Raw genomic sequence first — 20,932 nt, 5'->3', positions numbered from 1 at the left:
CCCTGCCGTTGGTGCATGGCTGGGCATCCAAGCCAGGCTCCCCTCTTGGTGGCGACTCTTGTGGCTCCTCCCGGCCGAGGGCTTGCAGCTTCTGTCTACTCGGCGCTGCGGTGGGAGACCAGCTGCAGTTGTAACGTGACTGCACTCTTGGGGACATCTTGATGGGAAATGCTTTTCACGTCTTGCCCCACATGGAGTCCCAGTGCCCGCTTGGGGCCTGGTCCCTGTTTTTGGAACACCAGGCTACTTTCCAGGAAGAGGGGCTGGGAGTAAGCATCTCTTGCCCGCTTGGACTCTGGTCTGACTGATCATGAGCTCGCGGCCCCACAGCCTCCTTGCCTGCATGGCTCTTCCTTCCCCGTCTTCCTGTCACTCTTTCTGCTGCACGTATCCTGGACTCGAGGGACCTTCCAGAGCAGCTGGGGGTGCGCGTGTCCAGAGGGGCTAGGCGGCATCTGTCCCCTGCGCACCAGGGCACTGTCACTGGTGTTTTGTGCCCAAGCCCGACCGGCTCCGTTCCTCTGGCCTCACGCTGACCTTCTCCTGTGCTTTGGCTCCGACAGATTCCCGGTCGGGTGGCGTCCAGTGGTCTGCAGTCTGTCGTGCACCGATGAGAACTCTCCTTTTTGCTGAGGGCAGACAATGCATGGCTGATCTACTCTGTTACTAGTGACACGCCCCCGGTCTAGAACCGAAATGTTAACACCGGGACCTCTCCAGGCCACCCACCCAGCGACGCCCATGGGGGAAACAAAACACAAACCCAGCCGGACAGACTCCAAGCGCTGCCATCGCCAGGGGCTGCACTGAGCCCCCGTGAACTTGGTTCTAGCGGGGCTGGGACGAAAGCAGTGAGACGGTTGCAGAGAGAATCAAACTCCCATTCAAGAGCCTTTCAGTCCCCTCCGTGGTGGCGCACCCATGTCCCTGCCGAGTCTACTGTAACTACCGATCTTCTACTTGGTTAAGACAGTTTTGTATCATTTTGCTAAAAATGATTGGCTTAAATCTGTGTAAAGAAATCTGTATTGTTTCTTTCATGTCTGTTTTTGTGGTCTTGAAGATGCTGACTTTAAAGAATTCTAAAGCAGGCACTGGTGTGGAGTTCGTGTAGAAGGAGTGAGGCAGGGAGCAGAGCACGTGGGTTTCCGTGGTCTGTGTCTCGTGGTTTGTTGTGTGGTCACTGTGGAGAAGGGATTTTCTCATCAGAAATTCTATCACGTGTATATGCGTGTGTAAGTAACATGTGTGTCCGTGTGTGCCGTGTGTCTCGTGACCTCATTAACCTGGTTTTGGCTGTCATGCTCCTTTCCCACCGTAAACTGAAATGCCTGCTCACTGCAGACCCGCTGGGATTCTTGAATCATCAGAGCAGTTAGAAAATGCTGGCTACACGCATGGGCGCAGCAGGTGCTTCCCCACAGAGCAGCCCACCGATCTGACCTTCCCAGACGCAACGAGAAGGAAGCTGAGCCTGAAGACTGCAGAAGCTGTGGCTTCGCGTCGTGTCGCTGATCCCTCGGGAGAGGATTTCAAACTGAGAGACTTGGGCCCCTCCGTGGAGTCGTGTGTGATTATTTTGGTGGCGGTTGCCTCAATGCTTTTGAATCTGAGAGATTTTCTAAATAGGCTGTCAATATTACCAGTGCAGATTGGCCCTTAATCTGTGTTAATATCTATGTGCTCAAAACCAAGGGCCATGGTGTCTGCCCTAGGTGCCAGCGTTGCCCAGAAAGGCCAGCGAGCCCAAGGAAATCCACTCTGAAGTGCCAAGAAGCAGGTGACTCTGATGACCTGATTGTCCAGGAGGGTGAAGGGTCACCCGCTTTTGTGACTTTCCCTGGGACATAGTGACCCCACAGAGGCCAAGAGGCAGAGCAGGGCTGAGTCTCCCCAGAAAGACCTTCTGGGTCAGCCCAGCTCCAGGTGGTTTCCTGAGACACTCTCCCTCACTTTGCAGTAGCAGAGGCACCAGGTAGTAGTGGTGGCCGGTAGACAGGAGCCCCCGTCTCTGGAAACGAGGTGCAATATATATGTTCATAGGTACTTTCACATTTCTTTGCATCATCCCCCTGCAGTGTGTTCTGTTTGGAAACTGGGACACTCGTAGGAAGATAGGGACCTAAAAGGTGTCCACGTCTGCGTTTTCCCTTCCTGCCCCCAAAGTCCCAGCACAGGGATGCTGGTCCTAGGACGCCCTGACTGCTGTGTTGATGGCACAGAATGCAGCTGTTTACTTATTTCTGATTCCTGAGCTGGCTACTCTGTAAGTGTTTTGGGGTGTGGGCACTTGGCCAGGTCAGGCTGTGTTTCTGGGAGTGCAGAGGGAGCTCGCGTGGGTCAGAGTGAGTTGGGGGCTTTCATTGTGGCCCAGTGCCTTCTGCAGAGGTGGGCTTCCCCTTCCCAGCAAGATGTTAGCAGCCGCAGCCCCAACATTCTGCATCCAGGTTTCCACCTGAAATTGCCAGATGGCATTTGAGAAGTGGACTCTGACCCCGAGTCCTCAGCAGTGTGGTTGTGGACAGTTGTGTCCCCCCTTATTTAACTCCCCATCCTGACTTGCAGGAAACATAGTTGGAATGTCTGTATCAACCTGTGTATCCGTTGCCAAGTCTCTGAACTGCGCTTTTGTATGACCACTGTATTTGTGTCCTTAACTACCGTGTAAATAATAAATTCATGACGACTTCTACCTTTATTCCCTGCCCCTGCCATTTGGTCTTTATTTCATCAGTTTGAGTTTTGATTTGTTTAGATTAACTATTTGAAACTAATTTTCTGAGACTGGGCGTTCGTGTCTGTCCTTTTGAAGCCTGTTGGTGTACTTTGTAAGCTGATCAGGAGTAGGTGGAATGAGCCTGTGGGACGTGGCAGGGATGTGGCTGAGTTGTCGCCGGTGCAGGCCATGTGCACATACCAGTCCCCTGCCTTAACTACCTTTATGGAAGGAAGTGCTTCCACCCACCTTGGGTTTTCTGGAGCGTGAAGAGCACGGTAGCTGACACATAGCCGTGTTCCTGCTGCCCGTGGTGGGTGCTCGAAGTGGCTGCTGAGTGGGCCCTTGCTGGGACCCAGGGGCTTGGACCTGGCAGTTGCCATCCCAGTGAGAACACCACCCTGCATGCCCCATGCCCCGGGCGTTGTCCTTTCTAATCAAGGCAGCGTCTGCAAGGGGACATCATCCGTCCATCTGTTGGGCTCATGGCCTCCGCTCCCCTCTCCCCCTGGAGTTGTTGGAGCCCAAGACATTCCTACCCCTGGGAGCTCCAGACGGCGCTGAGTGAGAAAGCATGGCCCCCAGCAGGCTCTCCTGCCCACGGTGACGTGCAGGGCTGGCCGGGTGGGAAGGTCCGTCCCTCTTGAACTGGGACCACAGATGTGCTCCCATGGATGCGTGGTAATCAGCCACTTCCTGGTCCACACCCACTTGTCCTGGAGCTGAGCATGCTGGCCTTGCGTGCGTTGCAGGGAAAGCTTGGCGGCCCCACCACATGCGTGGGGAACAGGTGGGGCAGGTGGATCTCCCACCTGCTGCTGGCTTGCTTTTGCTCCTTCTAAGCCACCATGGCTATGCCAGTGGTCCCTGAGGTTCCGAAAGGGCCTGAGCTCTTCTTTGCGGGTTCCCCACCCCAGCCTGCTGACATTTGAACCCAGCTGAAATGGTGACGAGGCGAGCCCTGAGCTACCTCTTGTTTTCCTGCCAGGAGGTGGACCACAGGCAGGACAGGGACCCTGTCATCTTCCGCTCAGAGCCTGCCTGTCCTGCTCCCTAGCCCCCTCGCCACCTCTGTCTGCCCGACACAGAGAGCTTCGCCCCCTGACCCGCGTGGCAGGCTCCACACTCAGGAGAGCAAGCTCCGGGCCCATGCCTCCACCTCCCACCCTCCCCTAGGCCCCATCACCACTAAGAGTGGTGCTTGGAGCCCCTCCTGGAAACCCCTGTGTTGGGGGAGGGGACCCCTCCTGCCCTTCCCGCTGCCTGCCCCGCCCCCCGCCCCGCCTCCATCTGCTGGGAGCTCTGGAAGCAGCACCCCTTTCAGCGCCATTACCTGTAAGGGTGTTTAGGGTTACAGGGGAGTGTCCTTTAGGGAACCATGAGGGGGCCCTGCAGGTCTAGGCGGCTGCCTTCCAGACCGCCATTGGCAGGACCCTTAGGCAGCCACTGACGGTGGCGTCTGTCCTGCCAGGCTCTCCTAGCGTGGGGCCTGCACACGTGTCCCGAGGTGTTCTCCGCACAGGGTGGCAGGTGCCCCGAGGTCTGGCCAGGGTGGGGGTAGCAGCCCAGGGTGCCTGGCTCGTGTACCCCACCCCCCAATTTAGGCTGATTGTGTATGTGTCCTCCAAGGAGGTGCTGAAGGGCCCGTGAGAGTGGGCTCAGCACGGGCATCTGGGTCTTCACAGGATGCTGGGTGTGAGTCTCCTTTAGTGGGACGTCTAGAGGGTTAGGGGCAGCCCCATCCGCACCAGAGCACTGATGACAACTGTCGTCAACTGCTCTTAGGGCTCTTGACAGCCACAACTTTGAGGACAGGAAGTTTTTTTTCTCTGTGTCTTGGGCACAATTGGAAACATCTGGAACCAGAAAACTAGGCAGTCAAGATGGTCTGGTCACCTTCTCCCCCAGGGCCCCTGCGGATCAGTCTCCAATCTTGGCAGAGCCCCTGGATGCTTTAACCAGCTGGTGTCGCTGCTGTGCGGGCAGGGGGCCTCAGGTCCACCCTGGGGTGCATGGGTCCAGCCCCAGACCAGCTGTGGGTCCCAACCCCAGCGGAGCAACTCCCACATGTTGACCATCTCAGAATCACTGAACAGTGTCCCCAGAGCATGCCTGTAGAGAGTCGCCAGTCCTCGAGTAGGGAGGGGGGAACGCATGAGGCAGCTTCGGGTGAGAATGAGGGGGTACTAGCGCGGGATACTGGGGCCCTGGTCACCACCACAGCTGGTTCCAGGAGACCCAGGATAACTGAATGACTGGCGACAGCCAGGCCAAGCTCATATCAGGAGAGAAGGGGGCGGTGTGATGAGGGCTGGGAGGTGGCTGGGGGAGGGGCACAAGCAGGCTGCCCACTTGCATCCTCTTCCCTGCCTCCCTCCGGCTCAGGTAGGTGGTTGCAGAGACCACAGGTGGGGCTCGCCCTTTAAGACCTGACAAGTGGGGCACTTATGGCTCAGCTTTGCCCAGGGGCTGGCCTGGGGGCCCTGCCTGGCCCACCTTATTACAGGGTGAGGTCAGCGGATGCAGGGCTACCCCTTGACCCCTGTGACTGCTAGCACCACCCACAGCCCAAGCCCCTGGCAGAGGGGAAGGGAGGACAGAAAGGATGACAGATGGGGCAGGGGGCTGCGGGCAGGTGCCTGGCTCCCTCATAGAGCTCAAGGGGCAGATGGAGGAGGGAGACAGCAGCCCCTTCGGGGCGACATCTCTGGGGCGGACCCAAGATGTGAGCTCTTGCTTGCTTTTCGTTGCAGAGGAGCAGGGACATGGCATCTCTCCGGCTGCACGCGGCCCGCCAGGGTGCCCGCTGCCATCCCCAGCGCCCTCGACGCACCACCTACTGAGGCGGCCCCAGCGGCCTCTGACCGGGCTCCCAGCCACATAGGCCGCCGCTGGCCACAAGGGCAGGTGGGTGTGAAGTACCCGGGGTGAGGCTGAGTGGGGCTGTTCGAGGAGGATGGGGAGCAGATACCAGCCCAGGACGCTGACCACATGCGGTGACTGTCAGCTAACTGAGGGGCGAATAAACAAAAGGCAGGCAGATCATTTTCTTTAAACACACACCAGTGAACAGAAACCACACGTATATCTCAGCTTCAGTGGACACACCCCTGCAGCGTGACCCCTTCCCTGCCAGCCACCAGGGTGCTGTGTGAACACTCTGAGCCATTTGGGGTCCATCAGGGCAGGGTCCAGAACCAGCAGTGCTTAGAAGGCCGACATGGCTAACAAGGACCAGAACCACTTTGTAAAAATAACCAGGCTATTTGTTGATAAAGTGAGATTTGGGGTGAACAGTTAGACTACTGCCCCTACGTAGAGCAAAACTCCTGCAGCTCCTGGAAGATATTCCTTCTGAGACGGCACCTCCCACATGCAGGTTTATCTCAAACCTTCAGAAGTGAAGGAGGGAGCTTTGTCCACTGGACGCTCAAAGAGGGGTGGGCTGGGGTGCATGGGGAGACCCGGCAGGATGGGGCGCTCATGGGCACGCAGGGAGGCCTGTCATGGCAGTGCCCGCTCCGCAGCTGTCCCCGGCCCCGCCCCCTGATTAAAATCATGTTGTCTCCAAAGCGTGGGTCTCTGGGTCCTTGAGCCCAGCGGTGGGCACCAGGCTCCCTGGGGTCAGCAGGTGGGGTCCCTGGTGCAGACGGCTCATAACCTCACGGCTTGGCTTCACCACAGATCCACCTTGGAATGACACGTTCCCACCCTGCCACGTCCCCTGAAAAACACTGATCGGGCGATGATCCGCTGCCCGGGCGGCCGGCGTGGAGCCAAGAGCCCCGCCCAAGCTAGTCCTGTTTGTGAAATAAATACGAGCGTTGATGGTTTCTGTCCAGTTCCCTGCCACCCCTGCTGGCCTCCCCCGGCTCAGACGCTCGTTTCTGGGGTGTGAACGACCTCCCCGTTCTTCTCAGGCTCTGTCTTCAGGAAGTGCTCCACCTCCCGAGAGTCCACCCTCACGTCCTCGGGGGGCTTGTGATGCTCCTCCTCCGTGGCCGCCTCGGGCCTCTTCCCAATGCAGAAGAAGTTGCCCAGCACCAGCACGATGGAGGAGGCCAGCACCTCAGCCCCCGCCAGGACAAACACGTACTGGTACACGTGCGTCGCATCCAGGAGCTTGCCTGCAGTGCAGGGGGACAGGGTCAGCCCAGGGCTGCAGCTTCCACCGAATCCCCCCAGTCACCAGTGCCCTGCCGGGGACAGCCCAGGGCCCTTGAGGCAGCCACCCACACCCCCACCACCTTCCCCCGGGTAGCGCAGACCCAGAGGCTAAAGCAGAGTGGCTTCGATGAGGGTTTGGAGCAGAGCCTCCGGTGGGGCCTCATCCCCCACCAGGTGGAGGCACCTGGAGGGATCTGGCCCCGCTGCCTGTCACTGTGGCGGCCCTCGTCGGAACCACCTGGGCCCCAGAAGGACCCTGGGACCCCGAGACAGTGACGATCCAGGCACCTCCTCACCCTCGCCCCAGACCTCTCCAGGCAGGAAGAGCCAGAGGCCAAGGCCAAGTGGGAAGCAGGGGGACTACAGGGTTGGCTGGAGAGACCCAAACCCAGGTGCAGAGGCTCGGTGGGGCCTTGGCCACGCTGCTCCCACCGTGCACACCATTTTAATCGCACACCATTATTTTCTCAGTTATCAAAAAATAAAGCAAAAGCCCAATGTAACAGAAGCCAGCCCGACCTTCAGCTCTGAGCCTCCCCAGCGTGTGGGGACAGCCAGAAAGGAGGACCAGCACTCCACCCTGGAGCCATCACCTGTCCCCACGACTCAAGCCCATGGCCTCCTCCCACAATGAACCAAGGGGGACCCAGAGTGTGCGAGAGGCCATGTTCTCTCCTGACACCGGCTGGCCATGTGCTGAGGTACACGGTGGCCTGGCTAGACAAGGCTGGGAGCAGGGGCGGGGGGGGGTCCCTCCAGCTAAGAGCCCCCCATGGTGAGTACCCTCCCCAGGAAGAGCAGGTGTGGGAACTGCCTGGAGGCCTGGCCAGGCCTCAGGGAGGGGAGGCACTTCGCTCGCCACCCTGCCCCCAGCACTCACCTCCCGACGGGGGCCCAATGAGCACAGCTATGGCCTCCAGCAGCAGCACGAGGCCAATGGCACTGGAGAACTTCTGGGTGCCCACAATGGCCATGAGTACCTCGAACTGCAGGGCCCCCACCATGCCGTAGGAGATGCCAAAGAAGATGCAGAAGACCACCAGGCCACCGTAGTCGCTGGCCGTGGATCCCGTGAGGTCGGTGAAGCCGTTGAAGAACATGGCGAAGCTGAAGAGGTAGACAGAGTAGGGCCGCACCTTCTTGAGCCCTGTGATGAAGCCGGCGGTGGGCCTCGCGAAGATGTCGATGAAGCCCAGGATGGTGAGCAGGAAGGCCGCCTGGGTGTCGGGCACACCCAGGTCCTTGGCGTAGCTCACCACGAACACAGGCGGCACAAAGAGCCCCAGCACCATGATGGAGGCGGCCAGGGCATAGATGACAAAGCCGCGGTCCCTGAAGACGCTCAGGTCCAGCAGCCGCCGGGACGGCCGCTGGGGCCCAGGCCCCGACCCTGAACCCAGCCGGGGCGCCTCCAGGGGCCGCATGAGTGCAGCACACACGCAGCAGTTGAGCAGCAGGCCACCCAGGATGAGGAAGCCACCCCGCCAGCCATAGTGGTCCTGCAGCACCTGCCCCAATGGGGACAGGGTGCTCAGGAACACCGGGCTGCCCGCTGCCGCCAACCCGTTGGCCATGGGGCGCCGCTTGTTGAAGTAGCGGTTGAGCATGATGAGTGAGGGCTGGAAGTTGAGCGCCAAACCCAAGCCTGGAGGAGAGTGGGCGGGTGAGCGCAGGTGGCCCGGCCCCAGTTCTCCCCAGCACGGGCTCCCGCCTGAATGATTGTATGTGTGGGTCTGACAGGCGTCGACGTGAGGAGACTCAGCGTGTGTTCAGAGCCCCTGTTGCCAACCCACGTGCCCGGGAGAGACAGACGGGGAACGAGGGACAGGATGGCGCCCGGTGGGTACACCCCACAGCTGCCCACTCCTGGGAGGTCCTTTCTCTTCCGTCAACATGAGCCATCGCCACCCGGCCGCCCCACTTCTGGCGGGGCCTCACTCACCGGTAATGACCCCAGCGGTGAGGTAGAGCTGGATGATGCTTCCACAGAAGGATGCAGACACCATGCCCAGGGATGCCAAGAGGCCACCTGTGAACATGACGGGCCGGCAGCCAAAGCGATTCACACACACGCTGCAGAGCGGGCCTGGGGGGTGGGGGACAGCAGCTGAGGGGCGGGACCGAGGCTCTCCATGCCCAGAGAGACCTGCCCTTCCCTGATGCCCCCTTGCCCCTGGCTCAGGATACACAGGGGCACCAGGTGCCCAGTGTGCAGGTCACGCTCGCCCATCTTTTAAGCAAAGCATGGCTCACAAGGAACGGTCCCCGTTAGAGGGGTCTTTTCTGGTTGGTCTGTGCAGGCAGCAAGAACGGCTCCGGGATCCAGCACAGCTGTGCAGACACAGCCCTTTGGACAGGGTCCCAGACAGCCTTGGCCTGTGCCCGTCTGCACTCTGGAGACCACGGCATCCTCGAGGGCTCCCCACCAGGTGCCCCTGGGGACCGGGGCTGAAGACGCTGGGTGTGCTACCCAACCCCCGACCCCCAGGCCTTTTTGTCCAGAACTGAACTTGCTGAACTCCCAGAGGCAGTCACCTGGCATGACGGCCCCTCACCTGTCCCGTACAGCATGGCCAACAGGATGGAGGAGATCCAGGCTGTGTCACTGTAGCCTATCCCAAACTCTCGTATGAGCTCTTTGAAGAAGACACTGACCGCCTTGGGGAAGGCGTAGGAGAAGCCTGTGATGACAAAACAGCCCCAAAGGATGGCCCAGCCCCAGCCCCCATCTGGGGCCTTGACGCCCGTCGGGCCCTCGTCGACCACTGCCCCTCCCATGGCCAGGAGGGCTGGTTCCGCGTCCCTGAGAAAGAGGAAGCCAGGCTGACTCGGTTGTCAGGCAGTCACCCAGCTGCAGCCCTGCAGGGTGGGGACAGCACCTGAGGGCTGGCACCCAGGCCGGCCACCCCTCCCTTCAGGCCTCAAGCCCCAGCAGGAGCTCAGCTCTGGGCCAGGCCACCTGCCCGATGTTACCTGAGAGCCCTGCCTCTGACCCTCACCTATGCTGGGTGCAGGGCAGGAAGGTCTGGGTGACCAGCAGCTGCAGCTCCTCCTCCCTGCCCCGCTCAGGCCTGGCCTGCTCCCATACAGCTGGCTCTAAAGGGCAGTGGCTTTTTTGGGCTCAGCCAGGTCTCAAGTTACCTCCTGAGGAGGGCAGACCCCAGTGGGGAAGTCAGCCGTGCTCTGGCCTCCCGCCTGACCCTGTGTTGGGAAGCAGTGTGGTTTTAGCAGCCAGCACCTCGGGCAGTGAAGCCAGCCCTGGTGAGGACCTGGGGCCCGAACTAGGCTGCAGTCCCTTGAGACCTCAATCTAGATGTGGCCAGCCTTGCTCTCCCACCCCCAGGGGGACAGGGCGCCCCGGTCCTTTCCACTCTGATCACACTGCACAAGAAGTGAGAGTCTGAAGAAGAGGCTCACACAGGCTGTGCTGTGCGGGGAAGAGCAGGTGGGGAGGGCAGGGGTCACTGTGCTGGCCCCGACTCGTCCCATCTCATTATCATCCACCTGCCTCAGCTCTTTTGGGAGCCTGAGGGCAGCAGGGCCAGCCCAGGTGGAAGGTGCCTGTCGGCCGCTGGAGTTTAACCCTTCTGGCGAGGGAAGGGCAGGAGGGACACGCTTCCACCCGGCCTACCAGAGCAAACCATTCTAGCCCCCAGGCTGCCAAGGAGGGAGCTGGCCGCACCCACTGCCGGCCCAAAACCTGAAGAAGCTCAGGGTCAACTTTCCTCTTTTAAACCCCAGGAACTAAGCTCATTTGAGGCCCAGTAACTTGAAACACTGCAGCCAGATTTCCACCTGGAGATCCTTCCCTCCCCTCCCATCTTCATCCCCTACCCCTCCCTGATCCTTGCTCCAGAAACCCCCTAATCCCAGAGATCAGCCTGGTGGCCTAGTCCCCCCACCTCACCTGGCAGAAGCTGTTCCAAGGACAGAGTAGACCTTGCTGCAAGCGCGGGGAAGGGAGGGCTTGTTGGATCCAGTCGCTTGCTGCCCACTGAAGCTGTCTCCCCACCAGCAGCGAGCTATAAACCAGCTCCCTGGTGGGGGAAGCGCTGATATGTAGTATCTGCCGACTTAGTGGTGTAAACACTCCACCTGCACGATGCCCGAGCACTTCCTGCACGAGCTGCACACTCAGCGCCACAGCCCCCTTCCTATCAGCCCGCCTTCCTGGGTTTCATAATCTGTCCTGACTCCACCCCTTGCCCCTTTTCCTTGAATCCTTCTTGACCTGGCACAGCCCTCCGGGTGGCCACTCTTTCATCTGAGGCTACACAGAACCTGGGACAGGGCTCTGGAATGAGGACAAGGGCTTCTATGCCCGGACAGTCTGAGCACAGCTTCAGTGTGGCGGGAAAGGAATGTGGAAAATAAGACACACTCTCTGCTCCCCCCCCCCGCCCCCCCCTGCCTCCAGCCTGCCCCCCAGCACCCCAGCCACAGGTGCTGTGCCCTCTGGGGGCTCTGATTCAGTAGTCTGGGGGGGATCTGGGCTCTGATTTAGCGGTGGTGGGGCGTCTGAAATCTGATTCAGTGCGGGGGGTGGGCTCTGATTCAGTGGACGGGTGGGTATCCAGGTTCTGATTCAGCAGTGGAGGGAGGTCCTGGGCTTTGATTCAAAGGGTGTTGGGGGGGATTGTTTTTTAAGGGCATCCTAGGTGATTCTAAGAAGTAGCTGCTGTCCGTGGGCACCACCCTTTGATGACCAGACCTCCAGGAGCCAGCTGGCTGTCAGGGTGATGACAAGGCAGACACAGCCCACCAGAGCAGAACAGCGGCCCTGCCCCCCACCCCAGACTGGGCCAGAGGTCCACCTTCAGAGCCTCTGCTGGTTCTCAGCTGGGCCAGGGCCACAGGCGCCACTTTTGGGAAACCTAGGAGAAGCCCTCACCTCTCCCGGCACTCAGACCCCAGTGCTCTTTCAAGCACTTTGCCCCAGTGCTTGGAAGGCTCCTGGGCTTCAGTGAGCAGGATGAAGGGTGCGTCCGACGCCAAGGGCTGCGCAGCCGTCCGGGGACACAGCTGAAGGGTTCACGGGGGCACCCCAGCCAAGGGAGCCCCCCATCCTCCTGCAAATGTGTGCACAGACCCGTGACCTGGCATAGCCCCCTGGGTGGCCACCTCCACATCTGAGGCTGCACAGAACCTGGGACGGGACAGTCTGAGCACAGCTTCGGTGTGGCCCACCCCTAGTTTCTCCTCCAGAGCCCTGCCTTTGACAACACAGCCGGGTGCCTGAGCCTGGAACGGGACAACGGGACAAAGGTCATCCGCAGCCAAACTTCCCGGGTGGGGGTACCGAGCTGCTGTCCCTTCCCCTTGATAGCGTTAAGTTTAAAAGGTCTCTAAGGTACGTGCATCTGAGTGATATTAAAAAAAACAAAAAACTAATAAGTATATCTTAGGAATGGGAACATTCCTAAGATATACTTATCTTAAGCAATACTTATTGATGCAGTGACACTATTTAAGGCAGAAAGCACAGGAACCCCAGACCCAGGACTCAGGACAGTGGTCATGGTCATGGGGGCACTGAGGGGCTGGTTGTCCTCAGAATCCTGGCATGTTTGGGGTTGTGGGCTTTTTAAAGTAAATCAAGTGGGCCATGTAGAGGCCAAGGAGGGGAGTGTGTCTGGGCCGAGCAATTAGGAATAGCCCAACTCTTATAAACCCAAGGTTCCAAAACAGAACAAAGGAGGGCCTCCCTCTGAGATTTCCGTGGTTCCACCAGCCATGCCTGGTGCACCATGGGGATCATGGGCACCCCAACCTTTGAGGCCCCATTCTCTGCCCGCCAGGGCTGGGTCCTCCCTGGAGGCCCCCAGGATCCTCAGGAGAACTAGCATCTGGGAGGGTGAGGAGGCAGAGGGATGGGTGCCAAGGCCCAGAGGCAGGAGGGTACAGCGTGTTCTGGGACCTGCGTGGGCCAAGGGGCTGCCACGCGAAGCTTACGTGGGGAGGGGGCCGTCTTTTGTGCCTGGACCAAGGCCCAGTATGGTCATCTCTCTCACCAACCCCTGAATGCCCCAGAAGCTCTTCAGACACTACTTTCTCCCACCTAACCCCCCAGCCCAGGGTGCCAGCCACACTGAAATGACCCTCAACCCGTTCCCCACACCAGATGGTCCTCAAACTGAGGTTTCTAGTGAATTTCAGTTTGCCAACGGAGGTGTAGGTGGTGGTGAGCAAGCAGGGAAGATGATGGAGGGCTGGGGGGCTCTAGGTTGGGGGCAAAGGGATTTCGCTCAGCAGTGCTCTGTGTATTTATGGGGTGGGTGGAGAAGGAGCTGGGATTTCCAAGAGCAAAATGTCCTCAATCAGCCCAGCCCGTCATGTTGAAGAGGCAGGCTTGGGTACAGGTGGCTGATGTTCCAAGGAAAACCCAGGGTGGGAGGAGCAGCCCCCTTGGGGGCTGGTCGGAGACCCTCAGTGCAGCGCAGAGGGAGGTGGCACCAGCACATCTGTGAGCACATGCCGGCCGGCTGTCCTTTCAGTGACATTTAGTCTCCCAGAGAAGCATGCAAACCATGTACGCAGCCCAGAAATAACCCGCCCTCTGGGCCTCAGAAAGCTGATCTCCCAGGTGGGGTGTATGTGCCCGCTTCTGGGTCAGGTGAGGCTCCAGGGACTGCCCCCAGGTCCCGGCCCAAAGAGGAATGTACACAGAGGTCCCTCAGAATGACCCGTCCATTGTGCCCTCCCAAATCAAGGGCTCCCACCAGCTGCTCCCTCAGGGGCCCACTGGCTATCTGGGTGAGGGTCCTAGCTGGGGTCAGGCTCCAGCTTCTGCATTACCCCTCTACCCAGTGCCCCCCTTCTCTGCCTACACTCACTGGCTTTGAATGCCATCTTGGTGGTGACAGTGCCCAGCCTCACCCCCACCCCCGCATATCCACCCGGAGAGTAGTGCAAACCTCATACCAATGTGTTCCCAACCTGACCCCACACGCCCACCTCAGAGCCAGCCCTGAACTCACATCCTGTTGGCCTCACCACCTCCCAGACCCCTTCTGCCACTCCAATCCAGCCACAGCTTGCCGCTGCTCCTTAGGCCTCTGTACTGGCAGTCCCCTCACCCACCTTGGGTCCTGGGTCTGTGGCCCATCAGTCCCCAGGGCAGGCCATGAACCCAGGGAGCGGGGTTCAGTGCGGGGGGCCCCCAGCCCTAGAGCCTGTGTCCTGTCCCAGGTGCTAAGTCGGTGCACTTTCTAGGCTGGCCAGTTACCTAACTGGACTTCTAGTCCTTGGAGACTAGCTCCAGGTGGGCAGGGCAGGAAAGGGGCAATTACATTTCTTCCTGACTCTTCCCGCACCAGGTGGCTTGGGAGACATGCCTGAGCAATGTCACCAGGGAAGCGGGCCAGTGTGGCTAGCACCTGGCTCCTCGAGCCCCAAGGCCCCTGAAGCCCATGGGGGTAGCTGACAGGCAAGAGGGTGCTGCACCCTCAGGAGGAGGGAGAACCTCCCCTCCTTCCTTCTCCCATTGCCCCTGTTGTGCAAACAGGTAACCAGAAGACCCAGGACGCTCTCACCCATCCACCACTGGTCGGAGTGCCTGTCTCCCTCCCAAGAGGGGGGAAAGGACCCCAGATGCCCACCTCAGCCCTGCCCTCACCTGTGTTTGGAGCTGTGACTGGAGGGAGGTGACTGGGGCTTTTTCTGGGGAGGTGGGAGCTGGGCAGTGGGTGAAGGTCTGGTCCAGGCCTCCTCAGCTTGGCCTGGGCCCTCCACCCCACCTCCACTGACCACACAGCTCTCCACCACATGTCCAGTGCCCCTGCAAACTCTCAGGTGGGCTCACGTCCTCTTGCAGGGGCCGGTGGGGTGGAAACAGTGGCCTCATTCACCAGATTGGACACTGCGCCCCAGGCCAGCCCCTGGCTCTGAGTCATTCTCCGCTCCACCACCATCACCCCGTTATGACAGGAGGAGGCCATTCGAGAGTGGCCCTGGGGATGTTTTTGTGCTTACCCTGTTGGAGCCCCCTCCTCTAGAGAGTTCAGTGGGCAATGAGGAGGGGCCAGGAGGTAGTTGAGCAGGCCCAAGCTGTCCCCCTCCAGGCCTGGACCCAACCCTGCCCAGCCTGGGAGTGCCTGGCCTGCCCATCCACGTGGCCACCTTGTCCCATTCCTCAACTCCCTACAGCCCCCCAACCCGAAAGCCTGTAACCTAAAGCCAAGGCCCAGAAGGTGGTCTCTGTGTCGGCAAGCCCCACCAGCCAAGAGGGGCCCCTTCCACCAAAACTGGGTTCCCAGCTCCCACCACCACCACATAGGGCCTTTGGAACAAGTAGGAGGGGGGAGGTGGCTGAGGAGGGGAGAAGGGCTGGGGAGGGGGATGTGGAGGGACCCTGAGCTCCACCCACCACCACCCCCACCCGACCCGAGGGAGCAGGACAGACAACGGACGCTCCTTCCCATTCCAGCTTCTGGCTGGGCAGGTGGGGGTCAGGCCGACCTCGCCGCCAGCGGGGGGGCTGGGAGGTGGGGAGGGAGAGAGGATGCTCCGCACGGCCCCGCCCCAGCCCCGCTGCTTGGCCGCGCGCGGGACGTGGGGGACGTGACCGCGCCAAGGGAGGAGCCGCCGCCGTATTGCCTGAAGTAGGCGCCCTCCCTCCCGCTACCGTATTGGCCGGAGCGCACAGCCAAGGCGCGCGGCTGCCCGGATCAGCGAGCCCCGGAGCCACACTGGGCGTCCCCGAGCGCCGAAGGGGACCCCGCGGCTCCCACAGAGCGGGGCCCGCTTCACTGTCCCCCCTTTGGGGCTGGGCCAGGTGGGCGCGAGTTGGAGCTAGCAACATTGACAGAGAACTCCGGGTCTCCGGGACCCACTTCCCCGCACAGCCCGTTTCACAGATGGAGACTGAAGCCGGGAGGTCTGCACTCGCCGAGGCGAAGCCATGAGGAGCCCCATGCCTTGTCCGCTCCCGCCCCGCCCCGCCCCTGTGTCGGGGCCCAGTGCGCCCGAGGCCTGATCCTGCCTGATCCGGAGGTGTCTCCAATGGACTGATCGCTCTGCTTGGCTGTCTTCTCCACTGGTCACCTCCCAGAAGGGCCAGCCCGGGGCCCTGGGGTGGCTCTGCTGGGCTCCTCACCTCGAGGAGGCTGAACTGGCCCCCTCCACACCTGCCAGGTCTCTGCGAGGACCGCCCTGGAGCAAGTCAGCCTTGTCATACGGACACCACCAGCCAGTGAGTGGGACCCCACAGACCTCGCTCCACACACTCTCCCTGGCCAGTGTCCTGAGGAGCATGAACACCTCCCGCTCCTGCTGCCCTTCAAACTGAGGTGTCCAGCTGGAGTGGGTGAGAGCTGGGTTGCCTCCTGGGTATCAGGCCCTGCCCAAGGTCACATGGGGTTGTTACAGAGCCTGTCTGGGGATCAGGCCTCCCAATGTCCACCCCAGGCACTGTCTACACCACAGACTGCTGGGCAGGAAGGCTCCACGCCTGTCTGGGCACTGCCACCCATGCCCTCAGAGCCCCTTGGGGGCAGACCTCCCACCATGGGAGCAACTCCTTAACAGCTGAGCCCAAAGGGCCCAGTCCATCCTCCAGGACACACTCCTGCATCTGTCCCTGTCCCTCCCAGCGCCCATCTGACCCCTGAAGACTCTTGGGCCTTCAGAATGAGGCAATGGACCCCTGAACCCACTAACCCACACAGCACCCACACCTGCCCTTGGCTTTGGACAAGCCCGTCTGACCTGGGCTGCATGAAGGCTGTTGGTCCAGCTGCCATCTCCTGCCCCTCAGACCATTCAGCCTGGCCATGGTCATCACACAGAGTGATCCTGTCAGCCCAGGCACCTCTGGGTGCGCAGCTTAGTGCATCTGGGACAGAGAAGCACTCTGGGCCCTGGGCTGCCCCTTTGTCCCTCACCCAGAATCCAGGCACCCCCCCCCACAAGCAGCCATGACCCCAACTGCTTCCCCTTCCACTCACAGGCCTGCCAGCCACGGGCCTGGGCCAGCATCCATGTAGGTAAGTTGTCAACCCACTTTTCAGGTAAGTAAACCAAGGCCCCTGAGGCCCCACCTGGTTTTCCCAGGGCTAGGGGCCTGGGAGAAGGGTGAGGCGAGCTCAGGGACTCCAGTCTGATCCTGAAGGTGGGTCCCCATCTCTCTGCCCAGGGTCTGGATCAGAAGCCTTTGCCTGAGGGCAGGTTTGGGTTGGTGAGTGTTTAGGGCGGCGGTGAGAACAGGGAGGAGGTGAGAGAGAGGACGGGCCCTCGGGCACCACCACCCCGGGCGCCCCGGCCTGGAGCGCACGTGCTCCCCAATCCCCCGGCAAGGGGGCACGGGCCGCGGCAAGGGGGCGTTAGCCCCACCAAATATAGCCGGCGAGCCCCAGACGCTCGCCGCGAACCGAGCTATTTATACCCGGAACCGGAGATGCAGCCCGAGGGTTGCCCGACGGAGGGGCGCCCAGACGAGCCGGGGAAGTCGAGGTCGCGCGACTCGGGTCCGAGGGCGCGGAGGGGTGTGGCTGGCTCCCCGGGGCCCTCAATGGGGGCCGCCCGGGGTGGGGGGCTCGTCTGTGCCCGGGGCGCCCCCGGACCAGGAGGGCGAAAGGCAAAAGTGCGGACCCCGAGGCCGCTCCCACGCCGGGTGCAGACTCAGCGCCGGGGCGACTCAGAGGGTCCCAGTCCCGGAGCCGCGGAAGCACCCGGGAAGTGCCTACCTGCTGCCGCTCGGCCGCCGCGCGCCTCTGCTCGCCTAGCTGCCGGGCGCGGTGCCGGGGGCGACTCAGTGCTCTGGCCGCTCGCGCGGCACTTCCCCAGTGTACGTCACCGCCGCCTGGCGCCGCCCTGCCTGGACCCCGCGGGAGGGGCGCCCCAGTGCTCCCCGACGGCGCGGACACTGGCGCGGGTTGTGCCTTCTCTCCCAACCAGTCCCGCTCCCCCGCGCCCTCAGACCGGCCCCCCAGCCTCGCCATCCCCTGGCGCCGGGCTGGGAGCCCGGGCGCGCAGCCCCCTCCCGCCCCTCCATCTCCCACCCTGTGCTCGCTCGCTTCCCTCTGCCTGGGCTTGATGGGAGCCCGACTGGGTCCCGCAGTGACCCCCGTCGCCCCCGCGCCCCGGGCCGCGCCCTCTGACAGGTGAGCGCGCGCATCCAGGCGCACCCCACGCCGCGAAGTGCCCGCGGACCCCGTGGGGTTCCCGCCTCTCGGCTCAGCTTTGGGGCTTTGCAGGCATCCCTGGCCAAGCCCCCTGCGATCTGCGCCCCCATCCAAACCTCGGGGCCGACACCCGCCCCGGCCCCCCAACCCCCACCCCGCCCTGCATGGGTGATCTTGGGCAAGACCTCCATCCTCTCTGACTTCCGTTTCCCCCTGTGGCTTTGTGCGCTGCTGAGCCAGACAACAGCCGCTGCCCCTCCTCTCGAGCTCCCAGAACCGGGCTGTGCTGGGGGTATGGCGGGGGCCCCAAGGCATGCTCCACATCCCCACACCCCGCAGACACTCACCTAAGGGGAGCGTTGATCCTGGCTGATCCTGGGCAAGGTGTTTCAAACCCCGGGTTTTCTCATCTGCAAGATGGAAAGAACTAAGGTTTGAGGAGGCACCAGGGAGTGTGGCCATTGGTGGCCTGGGCCCAGGACACCACTTGGTGGCTGCCCCCGAGCCACAGGACCACTTTCCATTGAACCTACTTCAAAATGACACCAAAGTCTTCTGGGACTACAGGAGGCCAGGCATTGGTGTCTCTGGGATTTATGGCAAAGATTCCAGCTCATCCTGGACAGGGTGACAGAGTGAGCATCCCTGGAGGATTACCCCCCTCCAGAGGCCTATGGGGTGGCCCACCCCCCTTGGCACAGTACAGAGGGGTGGGCAGAACGGTGGTGGTGTTGGCCTCCTGGCCCAGAGTTCACCATCCGACCACCCCTTCTGAGACACCAAGTCCACTGAGGCCTTCTGCTTTTTTTATTTCAGATGCCGGGAGACCACCCCACCACCACCCCCTGTCAAAAGAGCCCTGGCACTCATAGAGGCTGGGCTGGGTCTAGCTGCCACCCCGGCCCGGGACCCGACCACCCTCACCCCCAAATGCTAAAGAAGTTGCCACATAGGCATGCACACACAAGAAAGCACGAAGCACAGCCCAAGCCTCCAACAGCAACTTGGCCTAGGCCTTCCAGGTGAAGCCCTACTGAGTTGGCCTGGACCCTGGGTGTCTATAGGGGCCCTTGGGAAGGAAGGGGGTCCCCATGGGGTATCAGATGGTACCCCCAACTGCCTGTACCAACAACACTCACTGGCTTCCTCACGGCTGAAGGTGGAAGGTACACCAGCATGGGAGGGCATCTGAGGGGGTGCAGGGCAGAGCTGCAGAAGGGAATCCCTCACCCGTGCTGGTAGTTCCAACCTCTGGGGTGGGGCACCTCCTTCCTCTGCCTCAGATCATTTAGACCCACACCCTGCCCTGCGTGGGCCCCTCCTGCCACCACCTGGATGCCCTACCCATCTTCATGAGGCTTGGCAGCTAGTGCCCCTCACCCCAGGAACCAAAGATTCCTGTTAGGTAGGAGCTGTGCAGCCCTCGAGCCCCGACCCCCCCGCTCCTGCCCCCACCCACCCCAAAATGGAAGAGCTCAGAGCGGCCCAAAAAGGGAGACAGATGTGGGGTGGCTGGGGTCTTCCGACCTGCTCCCGGCCTCCCTCAGACTAGCTCTGGGTCTTCTCTGAGCTCTGCGACCGGGGAGGGCCCCCGAGGGCCCCCACCCAGTGATCTGAGGGAGTGCCTGGGATCCACCCTTGCTCCCCAAGAAGGAAAGGGACACCAAGGCTCCATCTGGGAGGGCTGGGGGTGTTTATCCAGAGATACTGTGGTCCTGCAGGAGCCCCGAGGAGGGAGAGGACAGTTCCCCAGACCCAGGGCCCCTCAGGCATGGTCTTCCATGGGTGTGGGCCCCAGGGCCAGCCTGGCTGCTCACGCAGAGCTGAAGTGTGGGCTCCCCCCTCCCAGGGACAGCGGGGGCAGGCTGATCAGGCACCGGCTTGCCAGCCCCTGCCCCCACCCCAGCAGGGCTCCAGGGAGTGTGCTTTGACTGGGGAAGTGGAGGAAGACCAAAGTGGGGTGGCAGAGTGATGGCCTCTGTGTGTGGCCCTGCGTGGGAAACCACCTGCTGACAGTCAGCGGCAGGGCAGAGCAGGCTCCCCCCAGGACCTCCCCTGGACCAGGGCCCTGCAGGGGAGGACCAGAAACCTCCACAACCTGAGACCCTCGGCCTTCCAGACCCCAAGCTCCCCCTGGGTGCTTCAGTCCACTTTCCAGGGCCAGGAGCCCTGAGCACAGCAGGGAAGGAGCGGGTGCAATTCTGTGGTGCAGGGGAGGGGCGGAGAAGGCCAGGGACACCCACCCCAAGTCTGACTCCGATGCCTCGTCCCCCGCAGTGGCCCTGGGCTAGCCCCCCAACCCAAGCTCCCCTTTTCTGAAAGGGAGGGGGTGGGTGACCCGGGGAGGTGCAGCCACCCCTGGCGAGGTGGGGGGGATGCTCTCCCTCATGACCCAACCTGCTTCTGGCCCTGCCCTTCCCCACGGTCCACCACGCCCCTGCCAGTGCCCCCACCTGCTCCATCTCCTGGATTCTCATTCTTCCAGTTGTTCCAAATCACAGCTGCAGGTCCCATCAGGCCCTAGAACGTGCTCTGAGGGGCCTCCAGGCCTGCCTGCACCCTCTCGCCGGCTGCTGCAGCTCCTGGGTGGGGACTGTGCTCCACCCTCCCCAAGGAGAGAAGATGGATATGGAGCAGGGGTGTCTACTGGGCCCATCACCTTCTCAGAGTCTGATCTCCATTTTCCACCCAGATGGTGGATGGGAGCCAGGCTCCGCCGTGCCACTGTCTCTGAAAATGATCTTGGAAACCTGGAGAGACTTCAGAGGGTCTCAGTGGCAGCCCCCCGGGGAGGATGGTGGGACAGGCCTCCTGCTCCTACGCAGGGCCAGATCTCGGGCATCAGGGAAACTTCCAGGGTCTGATGGGGCCATGCAGAGGCCCCATCCTTGAGCCCTGGGCACCCCCACTGGGCTCCAGGCCCCAGCCG

General features: G+C 61.6%; 2 protein-coding genes across 8 annotated transcripts in view; one reads left to right on the top strand and one right to left on the bottom strand.

Moving 5' to 3' along the window:
* Window positions 1–6,499, top strand: part of CSNK1D (casein kinase 1 delta) — a 38,079-nt gene extending 31,580 nt beyond the window's left edge. For 4 of the 6 annotated variants that reach the window (XM_059908266.1, XM_059908268.1, XM_059908269.1 and 1 more), the window contains one exon: window positions 564–2,698. In XM_059908266.1, the coding sequence (XP_059764249.1) occupies window positions 564–614 (51 nt within the window). In that variant the 3' untranslated portion in view covers window positions 615–2,698. Of the gene's footprint in view, window positions 1–563; window positions 2,699–5,469; window positions 5,624–6,400 lie in introns of those variants that run through there. The other 2 variants (XM_059908265.1, XM_059908267.1) reach the window with 2 other exon arrangements.
* Window positions 5,762–17,649, bottom strand: SLC16A3 (solute carrier family 16 member 3). 2 transcript variants are annotated; one of them, XM_059908263.1, is made up of 6 exons: window positions 17,566–17,643; window positions 10,791–10,920; window positions 9,439–9,686; window positions 8,826–8,969; window positions 7,764–8,528; window positions 5,762–6,843 (listed from the first exon to the last, which is right to left on the bottom strand). In XM_059908263.1, exons 3-6 carry the CDS (start codon window positions 9,659–9,661, stop codon window positions 6,590–6,592), a joined length of 1,386 nt encoding a protein of 461 aa, XP_059764246.1. In that variant the 5' UTR covers window positions 9,662–9,686; window positions 10,791–10,920; window positions 17,566–17,643; the 3' UTR covers window positions 5,762–6,589. The 2 variants fall into 2 exon arrangements, with proteins under 2 accessions (XP_059764246.1, XP_059764247.1); XM_059908264.1 differs by lacking the exon at window positions 9,439–9,686 and having other exon boundaries at window positions 17,566–17,649.
* Between the last annotated feature and the right edge of the window lie 3,283 nt (window positions 17,650–20,932).

This window comes from Balaenoptera ricei, chromosome 20 (assembly GCF_028023285.1).
Source record: "Balaenoptera ricei isolate mBalRic1 chromosome 20, mBalRic1.hap2, whole genome shotgun sequence".
Classification (NCBI taxonomy): domain Eukaryota; kingdom Metazoa; phylum Chordata; class Mammalia; order Artiodactyla; family Balaenopteridae; genus Balaenoptera; species Balaenoptera ricei.
Note: the sequence above shows the minus strand (reverse complement) of the source record. Positions and strands in the feature narration are given on the sequence as shown.

Bases quoted from the DNA above. Each gene is read 5' to 3' on its own strand.
- SLC16A3 (XM_059908263.1), bottom strand. From the start codon at position 9,661: ATGGGAGGGGCAGTGGTCGACGAGGGCCCGACGGGCGTCAAGGCCCCA. The intron at 8,970-9,438 runs GTGAGGGGCCGT...CCCACCCCCCAG, and splicing joins GGCCATGCTGTACGGGACAG to GCCCGCTCTGCAGCGTGTGT. The intron at 6,844-7,763 runs GTGAGTGCTGGG...CCTGCACTGCAG, and splicing joins CATTGGGCCCCCGTCGGGAG to GCAAGCTCCTGGATGCGACG.